General features: G+C 37.0%; 1 protein-coding gene across 3 annotated transcripts; it reads left to right on the top strand.

Annotated features, from left to right (window-relative positions):
• Positions 1 to 964: 964 nt before the first annotated feature.
• On the top strand, positions 965 to 14,249 carry LOC109034207 (F-box only protein 22). Of its 3 annotated transcripts, none has more exons than XM_019047220.2 (10): positions 965 to 1,108; positions 2,841 to 3,134; positions 3,697 to 3,794; positions 4,704 to 4,972; positions 5,845 to 5,970; positions 6,846 to 6,946; positions 7,585 to 7,724; positions 8,932 to 9,109; positions 9,327 to 9,525; positions 13,428 to 14,249. In XM_019047220.2, exons 2-10 carry the CDS (start codon positions 2,922 to 2,924, stop codon positions 13,508 to 13,510), a joined length of 1,407 nt encoding a protein of 468 aa, XP_018902765.2. In that variant the 5' UTR covers positions 965 to 1,108; positions 2,841 to 2,921; the 3' UTR covers positions 13,511 to 14,249. The 3 variants fall into 3 exon arrangements, with proteins under 3 accessions (XP_018902765.2, XP_072151996.1, XP_018902764.2); XM_072295895.1 differs by having other exon boundaries at positions 1,006 to 1,228; XM_019047219.2 differs by having other exon boundaries at positions 1,006 to 1,286.
• The last annotated feature ends 306 nt before the right edge of the window (positions 14,250 to 14,555 follow it).

Below are 14,555 nucleotides of genomic sequence, written 5' to 3'. Positions count from 1 at the left end.
TTCTAACCCCACTTATAAGTATTTGGTTTTGGACTGCTTATCAATAAACATCTCCCAAATCAGCCTTAGCTATTTATCAGTAAACTAATCTTGTTTTTATGGAACTGGAATCATAAAAGGAACAGAAATGGCAAGTTAGTTAAAAAGCAAATTGTTCCATAAAGAAGAGAGTAAAAGTTAAGTGAAGTTGCAGTTATTTTCTTTTTTAAACTTCTGTTATATTTTTTTGTATTCTACTGTTGCAAGTAAGTAACTTTTATGCAAGTGAGCGAATTCTTGGCTTATAGGTTTCGTTTCCCATCTCAAATGGATCTGTTAGGCAGTATCCTGTTTTTAAATTCATTTTTTAAGTCTAAGGGACTGCAGGATGACATCTCGGGAAGGGGGGGGGGATATCTGAATAAATTTTAAAAAGTTTAACTCTTTTACGTTGCTTATCATGAGGATAGCACCATCAACACAAATTGTAATTTCGAGTTCCGAAATTCTTATTGGTGCTTGCGAGAACCAAAATCAATGCGTGAATGAACGGAAGCAAAATTTCCTCTGATCGGAGATTAATTGATCAAAACCGTCTGCCTTTTAAAGCAGTTGGCCAAGATGAAAATAATTAGCAAACAAGAAAAAGTACAGACTTATGAAATTCCATTTTGTGCTAAAGAGAGGGAGCAGGGGTTCATCCTCCTATTATTCATATTCATCAGTGTGCCCTCTCACCGACTTAATTTTTTGTCCCCATGTATATGTACTTAAACTAACACCAGAAATTGGTGGAAGCATTTCCTTTTTTCCCCAAGAATTTCTCAAATAAGCGACATGCCTGTTCTAAAATAATAAAGCGGGAACCAGTACTCTTTTGTACTCTCGTAACTCTTCAAGGAGGCTCTTGCTTGGCGCTTCACGGCTGCGACTGTTTCCGGTTTCAGGCAGCTTCCGGTTGTTGACCGTTTCCGGTTTTTGAATGTTTTCCTTTCTTGCCATGCTCGCCGGTTTGCCTATAAATCAGGAACCTAACCTCACTGAACCCTTCCTCAGCCTCAGCCGTGTTGGTGTTGTGTATTGATTTGACAACTATTACGACGTTATTACATACAGAATTTTGTGAAAGGTAACTCCGACGTTGTACTTTTCCAGTTTTTGAAATATCCTCGAGAAAAATCAGTTTAAGGGAACAGCCAGTGTCGGAGTCTTCAATCTACAGTCATTGGTTCCATTCACTTCCATTCAGGTGAAAATCTCATGACGCTGCTCAAAACATCATCCAACTCGAATTGAAAATTGATATTGTAAGCATTACAACTCCTCTGTATATCAAAGAATTCATCAAGTTATGGAAAATTTCAGAAAATTTGCTATCAGCTTGATTGCTACGTAGCAATGTTCCTCACTTGAGGGAATCGGAGCACAACAACATGCCAACACATGTACAAGTCTGTCAGTTAACTAATGTATCTCTTTCTTCTCATTTTTATCCTGCTATTTAATTATTTAATTTACCTAAATTTTATCCATTTTGAAACCTGAATAATTTGAATAATCTCTGCATCAGCTGATTCAAGAGCCTCAGCATTCTTGGGAGATACGATTTTTTCTTCAATAGTTTTATCATAAACAAAAACCATAACCTCGAGCCCAAATTCTATGTAAGGGTGACAGTTTTTTAAATTTGTCATCCATGAATCCCAAGACTCGTAAAATTTTAAATGCAATAAACACATGGATGGATTTAACAAGTGTGCACGTAGTTAAAACTGTCCGGGAGCATCAGGAAACAGCATTGATCAGTGTTAGATTATTAGCATTGCTTGACTCCGATTGAATTACCGGATGACTTGCGTGTCAATACATGCAAGTCCAACGTCTTTTCTCAAAGCTGAATGATCTTCAGAGGCTGTCGGGAGCGTTCATTAGCATTTAACCAACTGACCAACTATAGGGTATTAAGAAGTTTTCTCTGATAATGTATCTACTCACCTATAAGCGGAAAAAGAGAAGTTATGATTCTGTTTACCTACTTGGGAATTACTGAAGAGGATAAATATATAGAATAACATAGGTACCAAATCCGTCTACTAGCTGTACATTGAGTCTTAAGTTGGAGCATTTTACCGCCTTTTCTCATACGTAAACAGTTGCTTCTGCTTGTACCCACCAAGTTTTAATGCTTTTGAAAGTAGCTGCACCTGCCTTTGGTGGACCAATCCATACAAAGACAACTGAGGGGCTTGGCGGACAAGGTGCATAAGCGCAATTTTTATTATTTCAGGTAATACTTATGTGTTCTAAGTTTCAAAATTACTTACATGGAACCTTATGGTAGAATGAAAGTTCAAATTCACTTTCTGATGCTTAAAAATTGGATTTTAGTTGTAAATTTTTCACAGAACACATTTCAAGAATATCTTTAGTAAAAGTCATGAATATCTCATTTTTTTTTTAGAAAAACTGCATTTATGTGCCTTGTTCTCCAAGCCCCTTAAATGTCATTTTGTGATTGTGGAGGAAGATCAGGAAAGAGGTAATTCTTCCTTAAAATATACACAGAGAACTGCGCAAGGAGAAGTTCAAAACTTTGTAATAAGTACTCTTAGGTATTACTGTAGAGAATTGTCAATATTGAGCATGCATCGTGCCAACCTTACACTCCGGTATCCTCAGTGTTACTTGGTTTTTACGCTAAGCATGCTGGAATATGGCGCCTGTGAAACAAGTACGCAATATTGATAATTTTCTATGCAAGTGAGTTTATATATGTCGTTACGAGGTAATTCAATTTTTTAAAAACCTCAATTTCCATCGTCTAACTTTTTCTTAAGGACCTATTTTTTTGTGTTTTCCAGCAACCTTTTCATTCTCTTTGGCAGTTCAGCTCACCTACTGTCTTGAAAGTTTTCTCTTCTTGAAGTCTCTTTGAGAAAAATATGGATAAGAAAGGCAAGTCGAAGAACTCTAAGCAGTCAAACAGTGGCCCAAAAGAAAAAAACAATGCGAGTAAAGGCAAGAAGAATTCCAAAAAACAGAAAACCAACAAAAAGAATGATGAAGCTGTAGGTGATGGAGCAAGTGTGGCAGACTTGTCTGACAGTGCAGAAAGTCGAAATTTGGCTTATGTTATTACCCATGTTGACCACAGGGTAAGCGAGTTGTACTATTTTTACCTTCTTATGCTACAAATTTTGAAGATTTTGTTTTAAGCATTGAGCGTGTTGGGCAATTATTCAGAGATTATGGGATGGAGTTGGGATAGTGATTAGGTGGTCATGAGCACCCTCTACACTGCCAAAAAGCGTTGGAAGAATTGTCATTGTCTTTTTAGCATTTTAAGTTTACAAATGAACAAAGATGGCTGACCACCTGTCTCACTGTTTCAGAGTTTAGACTTATTTGGTGTGAAATCTATCAATTCAGTATGTTTTAGTTTTAAGTCCTTTAGGTGAGACTCGTTATTTTGAACTAGGGCGTCACCGTCTAAAACAGCAGTAAAGAGAGGGAAAATATTCTTGAACAGTCGTCTTGATTTTTGCAGTGAAAATTGAAATAAACATACATTTAAGGTTGAGTGTTCAAAAGTTTTGCTTGACTTGACTTCTTTAGTTGCCAAAAAAAATTAATAAAACCACTTGAAACTCCGACAAAGTTGCCCGCTGGGCAGATAGCCACATTTTCTTTCATTTATTCCTAATTATTATTTTTCAGACCTTTGGTGAATTCCTGTCACAACCAACACCGATAATATTCAAAATATTATCTTATCTACCTCATGGAGATTTACAAAACTGTGCCAGAGTATGCAGGTCAGTAAAAATAGTTTTACCTTTTTTTTAGGTATGTTTAAAAGACCCTTGTTTTTCTTTTCTTATCGGACACTATGAATGTAAAACATTGTGAGCGCCAAGAATGTAATCAAAATTCACAGTTTCAAAAGATTCTGGTTTTACACAGGTAAATTTTGTTATTATTATTATGTTCTTTACAACCTCCTGATCCTGATAAGTTTTAAAAAATTGAATTTTTTCTGTGCTATTGTTAGAAAAAAGGGACTGAAATTCGAATTTTTAGCATGTTTGAATGCATTATATCATATTAATGTAGCAACACCTGATTGGTGAGCAAGGAGAGATTCCCAGCCTTGAAGATGAGATCGACATAAAGAGCTTAAGTCTTCCAAATGATAGCAGTGTCTGTTGCATCAACTGCCTCTGAACAGAGGTCCTGCTGATCTGACCCAGCAGCATTGCCAAGTCATTCTAGGAAAACTTGTGTAATAATGCCATAAATTTCACTTTTCAACCTCGCTTCTCTTGAAAATGGCGCATGAATAGTTAAAGTTTTGAAGCCTGTCATGGGCAGGAGGTTGTAAAGAACATCATGTCAAATAATAACGAAGCATAGCTGGCATTAAATCCATTGGTTTTATGCGCTGGGTCCTCTGCTCTACTGTTAAAGAACTCTTTAAAAACTAAAGATCTACTAACATTTGACAAATTTTAATTTGTGAAGAGTTTTCTGAATTCCTTTAACAGTAAAATCTCTGTTCCTAAAACCCTCTCTCTCTCTCTCATAAGGTACCTCGATAATTCTTAACTTCTCAGCATTGCTCATTAAATTATTTTGATTGTCTCAAAGGTTTTTTACATATATGTTTTCAGTTTTGTTGCTATTCCTCTCATGTATTCTTTTTATTTTCAACATAATTTTCACAGGAACTGGCAATCTTTGGTTCCAACTATTCTGGAAAAAAGATTCTCCTATGAGTGGTTTTATGCTGGTAGCAGTGCCACAGACTTAAAGTGCCTACCAGAACGGTTTGCCAAATTTTCACAAGAAATCAAAATTGCCCCTCAACTTATTCTAGGATTTGAGCCAACAGAAGCTAAATTCCCCACCTGCAGTACATGCTTGGCCTTAAATCGCCCTGATGCAGAGAAACAGAAGGGTCAGAAACAAGAAAGATGTAGATGCATTAAAAATGGTAAGCATAAGTTAGTACCAGTGTTCGAAACTCACAGGCGCCAACGCGCCAAAAGCGCCTAAAAAATGAAGGCTCTGCGCCAACATGGCCCCTAAAAATTGCCCTATAAAAATCTGAATTTTCATATTAGGTGATTATTCAATTTTCAGCATCACAAGTGAAAGCTTTTTTTATTCTTCATCATTTGTGCTTTTGTCTTCCCCAAGTTACAGCTGCTTACTAGTTGTGTCACTAAAACATCTTGAGTCTAACTTTTCACTAAATGCGCCGTAATATATTGGCGAAAAGTCAAATTGGCCCCTAAAAAATCTTCAATGAGGCTTAAAAATCGGGCTTGATGCGCCGCATGGCTCCTAAAACTCAAAGGTGAGTTTCGAACACTGGTTAGTACACATAAAAAATTTGTCCTCGCTGTGAGTGGTTTTTGGCATGAAAGGAAGGCATGCTAAATTTTTTCTTCTTTTTTTCTCTTATGTTCCATCCCACAACGTATCACATCGAGATGCTGTGAATGCTTGAGGTGTAATGGTGCAATCAATTTTGTGTTGTCCATTGATTTAATCAATTTCAGTGTGAATTTGTACTTACATTTTTTTAAGATTGAAGGCAATTTTTGGACTTGTCTCACAATGTAATATTTTTTAGTAACACTCAGGTTATTTTTAGAAAAATAAATCCGTAGGAAGCACAGTTTTTTGGTAGTCCTCAAAAGATCTTGATTTTACTAACACTCGAGTTTCTTGAAAAATCCTTGATTTTGGTTCTGAGAAGCTGTCTTGAACTCTGATTTTAATTCAAGAGACCCTTTTCCCTCTCAATTTCTTGTAGTAGTTTGTTATCTTTTGCTGATCATGTTATATTCCTTCCAACAGATTTTGAAAAAATTTATCAGAGTGCTTTTCCCAAAACACCTGCAGGCAGTTTTAGGATCACTTCATATGGTGTAATATCTTCATATCTGGGCCAATTTCACACGCTTTATACGACTGAAGACAATGGTGAGTGAAACATGGATTTCCTTTATCACCACTCTCTTGTTTCTTATCGGTTCCTCATAATAATAAGTTTCAGGCCTAAGAAAAATGTCTCCAATTTTTTGTGCTCTTCATCCTTTTATTTGATCAGCTAAAGTTGTTGATCAAATTTCTTTGGATTAAAAACTTCGACTGATTTGAGAACTATTTCTCCAAGAGTGCAGAAATTTCTTAGCCTTCCTCTTTTTAAACTGGTCCTCTCATTCTATAAACTCCTTTTTTCTCAAAATCCTCAGAACTAGAACTAACATTAGACAAGTTGGCAACTGCTTACTCTCTGTTTGCAAGCAACAGCTCAATTTTTGCAGGAATGCGCAATTTTGTTGACACTTTAAACTGGCCTTTCTAATTTTTACAGCCTTCCCATTTTCCCATGCAAGCAGCTATACAATCATTATGGCATGATCAGAAAGTTTCTGTAACACTGCTATTTCAATCGTTCAATGGAGAATTTGCACGCAATTTTTTTATTGCTTCATCTGAAAGTGCCTAATGAGCTGAGTTCGCAATATTTTTCATAATTTTTTTCTGACATGGGAAATTGGAGAAAAATTGATTTAAAAGTGAGAAAATGTGCCGCCTTGTGACGTCATCTGGCGGCATTTCCCATTTAAACACATGTATTTTAGCGGAATCGGTTATTTTGTCATATCTCCTCTAATAATTGCTCAATTTATGAATCAAGGGTATCTTCGTGTTCAGTTCACTCAGAGGATTCCACTTAAACAGGAAATTCATCAAATTTCAGACCCTTGCAAATTCTCCATTATCACTATGGATTTTTGTTAGTGGTTTTTTTTATTTATTTTAAAGTCTTTATTTTCATTTTCATATTACAGACTTCAACCAAACAACGCTTTTATTTCCGAACTGTGAAGGACTAGAAATTTCCTCCCATCTTTTTCGACAGGTTGAACTTAACAATCTAACAAAACATGCGGTAAGAGTTTATGTAATCTTCTTAGTAATACAGTCAATTCCAAGTTGTTTTTGGTGACTGTCCCCCCCTCCCCCCATCGGGACCTAAATAATGACTATTTTGACTGGTGCTGTTGTGCAGTATGTATTAATCACATTATCGTGTGATTATAAACCTTTTTCTAGGTCCACCACAGCATTGTTACTCATGTATATTTTTTTTTCCTTTTGAACATTTGCGGGAGTTTGCTGTGTGTGGTTGCATCCCAAAAGATGATAGCCAGGCAGTTGCCATTGCAACAACTTGCATAAGGAAAAGACAAAATGATCAAATGACAAATGATGAATGATGGAGATGGTCGTTTATTTTACTATTGGCCGTATCAATCTCAGTTTCTAAGGCCAAGGTCTTTGGAGCAATTCTTGACCAGAAAAGTAAACCCTAAACTCTATTTTTTTTCTATTTGCACATCAGATATCTGTACAACAAATGTTTTTCGACTCAAAGAAGATGTTTTCATAAAAGTGATTTCTAACTTTGCTTCATCTACAACTTTGACAGTTACCATTTTTCTCTAAGTTGTGAAGCAGGAAATTTTAATCCGCAGATTGTGTTCATAATTCATAATAATTGAATGATGGTGTGTGTTAAATTTTTAGCTCACGAAAATCCTCACAGGGCATGACCATGCAGTCAAAGCTGTGCTAATTTATGTTACGGATTCATCACTATCTAACTACTCACTGATGAATAATGGTTATTCGCTAGCTAAACACACAGCCTCAATTCTTCGACAAAAGTAAGTTCATCCTTCATACAGTTTATCAAACTCGGCACTCTCCATCAGCTTTCTCCTAATTTTTTTCTTAACTTCTTTCGTCCAGGATTTCTAAAACTTTTGCCTCTCAAAAAACCATTTTTAGGTTTTCCCCTGTCCATAACACATTTTGTCTGAGATTGGCATTGTCATTTCTCACTAGATTAGCTTTAAAGATCATAAATTTCTCACGAATGAAACTAGTACTAAACAAAACAGAGAAAAATTGGCTGAGAACAGTCACCTATACTGTGCCCTCTGGCTAAGGCTTGGTGCTTCTAGTGGGCTGGTAACTGTTGCACGTACTAAAGTGCCCTGGCGTTCTGATGACTTAACTTTATTAATTTTGGGTTGCTGTGTTCGAAAATAATCTCTGTTTCATTCTACTAACCTGTGACTTGTAACCTGGAGTGGGCCAAAATCAGCTTTTTTTAAAAGTCAAAGCACAATAATTCTGAAAAGTTGTATACTGGCATCACTTTGAAACCTACTGAAGGGTTTTTTGTGAACAAATTTTCCACGGTTGCGCCCTTTGGTTTTGTGAAAAGTAATTTTTAATTCATGCGTTTTCTGCTGATTTTGAGCATACTTTTTAAGTATGGTAGAAATTGGCTAGAGCCCTCATTTTTGGAGTCTAAATTCACATTTAGTAGGAAATTAAGAGGTGCTAATTAGTTTTGAATCAATATAAAATTTTTTTACCCCTACATGCCCCTAGAAATGTCAGAAACTGCTGTTAGTAATTGACGTGCACATGAGTGAAGTTCTTAACAGCTTAATTTTAACTGAGTTCGTTTGCGGAGCTACTGTTATTTTATTGTATTCCCTTTTTTTCTTTAATGAAAACCAAGAAAATTTCTCCATCTGAGATTGGTTGAACTGGGATAGCCAATCGAGGAAGGGAGAAAGAATCAACGTCCACTCTTCCCTCCCATGTATTAGAAATGTTGTCAGTTTTTAGGGCAGTTTTCGCCAATTTGAAGCTTATTTTGAAGTTTAGGCCCTCAAACTTTGCGTCCTCTGGATCATTTTTTCCACCCCCAAGTCAAGTGAAAGCGTCCATCTAGATTGGACCAACAACTAAATGTTCAACCCCTCAGTCACATTGTTACTTTTCTCACGATGACACTTCCTCTCTTGCTGTGATTACTCAAGTATTTTAATTTTGATATTTTTTACCTTCTTCCAGGCAAAAGACTCCAGCTGTATCTATGGGAGGAGGAGTTGTGAAAAAGATCAGAGACACAATGAAGCCCAATGTTTCTTATCAAGCCGCCATGTTCATCTTCCGCGGCGCAAAAGTATCTGCCTACTCTACTGTTATTAAAGAAAAGGAGGCATCAGAGATTGCCACCACTATAAAAAATGTAAGTTAGATCGTAAGTTGAAGTAAAGCTTTGTGGTCTTGAAAATTAGATAGCGTAATGCAAATCTGGCGTATCTACATTGGACTTTTTTGAAAACAGTCTATCTAATTAGTGGAAGACGAAGAATTATTTCGGTCGAACTTGGTCCATCCTTGTTTCTAGCTTGTGTTTTTTGTCCTTATCTGTTTATTAATTTGATCGGAAATGTTTGTTTCAGGTAAGTGAGAAAATTAAATCCATGCCAGGAAGGAAATTGTGTTTCATGACGGAGTGCATTGATCGGCAAAGTCTGTATGTTTCTGATAATATGGATTTAGTTTGCAACCTGGAGAGCAGAACACTCAATCGGTTCTTGCCGGGGATCCCCATTTTCGGCTTCTGGAGTGCTGGTGAAATTGGATTTACAACACATGATGGTAAGCCACTGATTGATACTATGTTTGGGCAGAGGGTGTGGAACTTCTTTGACCCACCAACTGGCCGGTCTGGTAAATATATGACAGCCTTGAAAAGGGGTGTTCGAAATTTGAAATCAATGAGATAGTGTTTTCTTGTTTCTTTTTCTCGCAAAGTAAAATTGTGGTAAATGCAGAAGAAAAATCGAGCTTATGAATGTTGACCCATTACTGTAGCGTGCACGGCATTGATGATTAACATTTGGTAGCATCAAATAGACTTACCTCCTACTTAGGATGGGGAGAATTGGTGAATTCTGTTAGGAATCACATGTATTGGGGGATTTTACCAGTCTGGATACAATCCAGTAGAGAGCAGTTTCCAATGCATTTTTTATTTTAACCTACTATCTCTCTGCTAAACACTGTATTGTGTTCTATGGGAACCGCATTGATGATTAACATTTGGTAGCATCAAATAGACTTACCTCCTACTTAGGATGGGGAGAATTGGTAAATTCTGTTAGGAATCACATGTATTGGGGGATTTTACCAGTCTGGATACAATCCAGTAGAGAGCAGTTTCCAATGCATTTTTTATTTTAACCTACTATCTCTCTGCTAAACACTGTATTGTGTTCTATGGGAACCGCATTGATGATTAACATTTGGTAGCATCAAATAGACTTACCTCCTACTTAGGATGGGGAGAATTGGTAAATTCTGTTAGGAATCACATGTATTGGGGGATTTTACCAGTCTGGATACAATCCAGTAGAGAGCAGTTTCCAATGCATTTTTTATTTTAACCTACTATCTCTCTGCTAAACACTGTATTGTGTTCTATGGGAACCGCATTGATGATTAACATTTGGTAGCATCAAATAGACTTACCTCCTACTTAGGATGGGGAGAATTGGTAAATTCTGTTAGGAATCACATGTATTGGGGGATTTTACCAGTCTGGATACAATCCAGTAGAGAGCAGTTTCCAATGCATTTTTTATTTTAACTTACTATCTTTCTGCTAAACACTGTATTGTGTTCTATGGGAAGAAAACTACTAAATGTGCTATTGACCATTTTATGTGCATGAAATTTTCAACGATGCATTAGCTATTGTAAAGAAAATACTCTTCACCACTGTAGTCAATGGGACAGAAGCTCTTAGGCACATAAATTTGGCGCTGAACAGCTAAGTGTGTTGTTTTATTTATGAATGTTTTAAGAGCTGAAGAGTCCAAATACTCAAAAAGGTCTGGAAGAGCATTTATGCAAAAAATAACAACATTCAATCGATTCTAGATTGATTTGATTATTGTTGCAAACCCTTTGTTTTCAGATTGACAAAGAATTACTCTTCTTTTACTACCAATTATGAAGGTACTAATAAATTGAGGATTGTTTTTGTTTCAATCCCATTTGGGGTAACTGAGAATCCATAATTGGAATGCCATAAAGAGCCTCGCCAAGTTTCGCCCCTTTTTTTTATACCCGAGTTGGTCAACCGGACAGTGCTCAAACGAAAGCCTATGGTAAGGCAAACTTCCATGCAAAGTTTCAACTTGAAGTGACCCCTGGTTTAGGCTGTACAGCGTTGCCAATTTTCCAGTTTCATGTGCTAAAAGCAAGGATATTGGACTATTAGTCCGGTGCATAAGTAGACTAGTACACCCAAGTTGGTCAACGGGACAGGGCTCAAACGAAAGCTCATGGTAAGGCAAACTTCCAGGAAAAGTTTCAACTTGAAGTGAAACCACGTTTAGGCTGTACAGCGTTGCCAATTTTCCATTTTTATGCGCTAAACTCACGAAATACTGAATCGTCATGGTTCAACAGACTATTATACCCGAGTTGGTCAACGAGACAAGGGTCAAACGAAAGCTTATGGTAAGGCAAACTTCTGGGAAAAGTTTGAACTTGAAGTGAAACCTCGTTTAGGCTGTACAGCGTCGCCAATTTTTCATTTTTATGCGCTGTACTCACGAAATACTGAATCATCATGGTTCAACAGACTATTATACCCGAGTTGGTCAACGAGACAAGGCTCAAACGAAAGCTTATGGTAAGGCAAACTTCCGGGAAAAGTTTCAACTTGAAGTGAAACCTCGTTTAGGCTGTACAGCAATGCCAATTTTCCATTTTTATGCACTATACTCACGAAATACTGAATCATCATGGTTCAACAGACTAGTATACCCGAGTTGGTCAACGAGACAAGGCTCAAACGAAAGCTTATGGTAAGGCAAACTTCCGGGAAAAGTTTCAACTTGAAGTGAAACCTCGTTTAGGCTGCACAGCGTTGCCAATTTTCCATTTTTATGTGCCAAAATGAAGGAATTCGGGACTAATAGTCCAATGCATCATAATTAAACAGGCTAATGCATCGGTCTACGAGCTGAATACTACCTAGAGATTGAATAGCAGCGCAACTAAAGGCCATCCTGAACTTTTCGAAGCAGTGTTGCCAATTTATTATTAATTTTTTTAACATAAAATTAGGGTTTTTCCGAGATTTTTGGCGGAAAACGTACCTTCATGGGCTATAACTTTGATGAGTATGGGCTAAACATTACGACTCGATAGTAAATGAACGCTACTGACGGAGAAAATTGAATTCCGAACGCAATGTTGCCAAGTATATTTTAATTTCTTACAAAAATTAAATATTTTCTCACGTGAATGCTTCGATAACGTAATTTTAATGGCATTCATGTCATTCTGATGACTGAATATCACCATGGCATAGTACATGATTTCTGTTCAAGGCAAAAATGGAAAGTTATACGTATAACAGAGTATAACGTTGCCAAATTGTGTACATTTATTTTCAACACTGCTTCGAAAAGTTCACGATGGCCTTTAGTTGCGCTTCTATTCGATCTCAGGGTAGTATTCAGCTCGTAGACCGATGCACTAGTCTGTTTAATTATGATGCATTGGACTATTAGTCCCGAATTCCTTCATTTTGGCACATAAAAATGGAAAATTGGCAACGCTGTGCAGCCTAAACGAGGTTTCACTTCAAGTTGAAACTTTTCCCGGAAGTTTGCCTTACCATAAGCTTTCGTTTGAGCCTTGTCTCGTTGACCAACTCGGGTATACTAGTCTGTTGAACCATGATGATTCAGTATTTCGTGAGTATAGTGCATAAAAATGGAAAATTGGCATTGCTGTACAGCCTAAACGAGGTTTCACTTCAAGTTGAAACTTTTCCCGGAAGTTTGCCTTACCATAAGCTTTCGTTTGAGCCTTGTCTCGTTGACCAACTCGGGTATAATAGTCTGTTGAACCATGATGATTCAGTATTTCGTGAGTACAGCGCATAAAAATGAAAAATTGGCGACGCTGTACAGCCTAAACGAGGTTTCACTTCAAGTTCAAACTTTTCCCAGAAGTTTGCCTTACCATAAGCTTTCGTTTGAGCCTTGTCTCGTTGACCAACTCGGGTATAATAGTCTGTTGAACCATGACGATTCAGTATTTCGTGAGTTTAGCGCATAAAAATGGAAAATTGGCAACGCTGTACAGCCTAAACGTGGTTTCACTTCAAGTTGAAACTTTTCCTGGAAGTTTGCCTTACCATGAGCTTTCGTTTGAGCCCTGTCCCGTTGACCAACTTGGGTGTACTAGTCTACTTATGCACCGGACTAATAGTCCAATATCCTTGCTTTTAGCACATGAAACTGGAAAATTGGCAACGCTGTACAGCCTAAACCAGGGGTCACTTCAAGTTGAAACTTTGCATGGAAGTTTGCCTTACCATAGGCTTTCGTTTGAGCACTGTCCGGTTGACCAACTCGGGTATAAAAAAAGGGGCGAAAAAACACCACTTTTTGGCGAGGCTCTTTCGTCACTCTTTGTGAGAGTTCTTTTTTGTTGAAAGATTATTTTTAATTGGATTATTTTTTTTCTGTTTCTAGAGACCTTAGAAAATGAAGAGGGAAGAGTAAAGGTGGCACACACCTTTGCCACTTCATTTTTGTTTTTGATCCTCGAAGACTGAACAAATCCTCTATTTTCTTTTCTTGATGTTAATTGCAACATCAAATCATGAACTAATTGTAAGTGCATCCCAGTTCCTTCTCTAATTTTTTTACTTGCAAAATGTATCAGTGTGATAGTACAAAAAGAATAAAATGGCATTTTTATCGATTTTCATTCCAGTTTCACTAACTTGACTCAACTCCGAACCTAAATCTCATTTCATGCAATGGTATTTGTTCAATTTGCAAAAAGAAATTTCATGTATCTTGCAGCCTGATTGTTGAAATTGTTTGTTTGTCGGGACGACATAGATGACATAGGTTAAAAGACGGAGCGTGATTGGTCGGCTATGTCTTATCGCTACTTTGTCGTGCCTTTGTCAGGTGAAATGAACGACATACTTTCGGGAACTTAAGAGGTGCCGTTAGCTTGTCGTGTGTTCAACCCGACAAAGGCATGACAAAGCAGCGATAAGACATAGCTAACCCATCACGCTCCGCCTTTTAACCTGTATCATCTATGTTGTCCCGACAAACAAACAATTTCAACAATCAGGCTGCTGAGCCAATAATGCCTTGATCTTCAGTCAAACCTTTGTAAAATAACTATTTAAGCTTAACTCTTAGCAGGCTGTGTCAAAGAGTCACATAGATAAAGATACTTTTAGGGATCTCAGTGAAATTGGAAAAAAAAACCGTACAGTTATAAATAAAAATCTCATCTCATTTTCAATGTATATATTTCCTCCAATTATCTTATTTTTACTGTCATTTGTTAATAAACTTTGTGAAAAAAAAAACTGTGTGTTTTAGTCTTCGCTAATTCTTTTTTGGCATATGTCCTCAAAAAGCTCTTAGGATTTTCCCAGTTTTTTTTCTTTCCTTCCCAGCTGGCAATATCAACTTTAAAATGACAAAAGTAGCTCAAAGATGATTTCATGCCCAGATTGCCAAAATATCATTGCTGCTATCCTCAGCAGTATTACAGCAACATTGCTGTTTAATTGCTTCACAGGATGTAACTTACTTTTTTACAGATCTTTTTAGGTTGTTTTAATGATTGAA

Source organism: Bemisia tabaci, chromosome 2, assembly GCF_918797505.1.
Source record: "Bemisia tabaci chromosome 2, PGI_BMITA_v3".
Taxonomy (NCBI): Eukaryota; Metazoa; Arthropoda; class Insecta; order Hemiptera; family Aleyrodidae; genus Bemisia; species Bemisia tabaci.
Note: the sequence above shows the minus strand (reverse complement) of the source record. Positions and strands in the feature narration are given on the sequence as shown.

Coding starts and splice junctions, on each gene's coding strand:
- LOC109034207 (XM_019047220.2), top strand. CDS start 2,922: ATGGATAAGAAAGGCAAGTCGAAGAACTCTAAGCAGTCAAACAGTGGC. Junction 9,110..9,326: donor TTGCCACCACTATAAAAAAT/GTAAGTTAGATC, acceptor TGTTTGTTTCAG/GTAAGTGAGAAAATTAAATC. Junction 9,526..13,427: donor TGGATTTACAACACATGATG/GTAAGCCACTGA, acceptor TTCTGTTTCTAG/AGACCTTAGAAAATGAAGAG.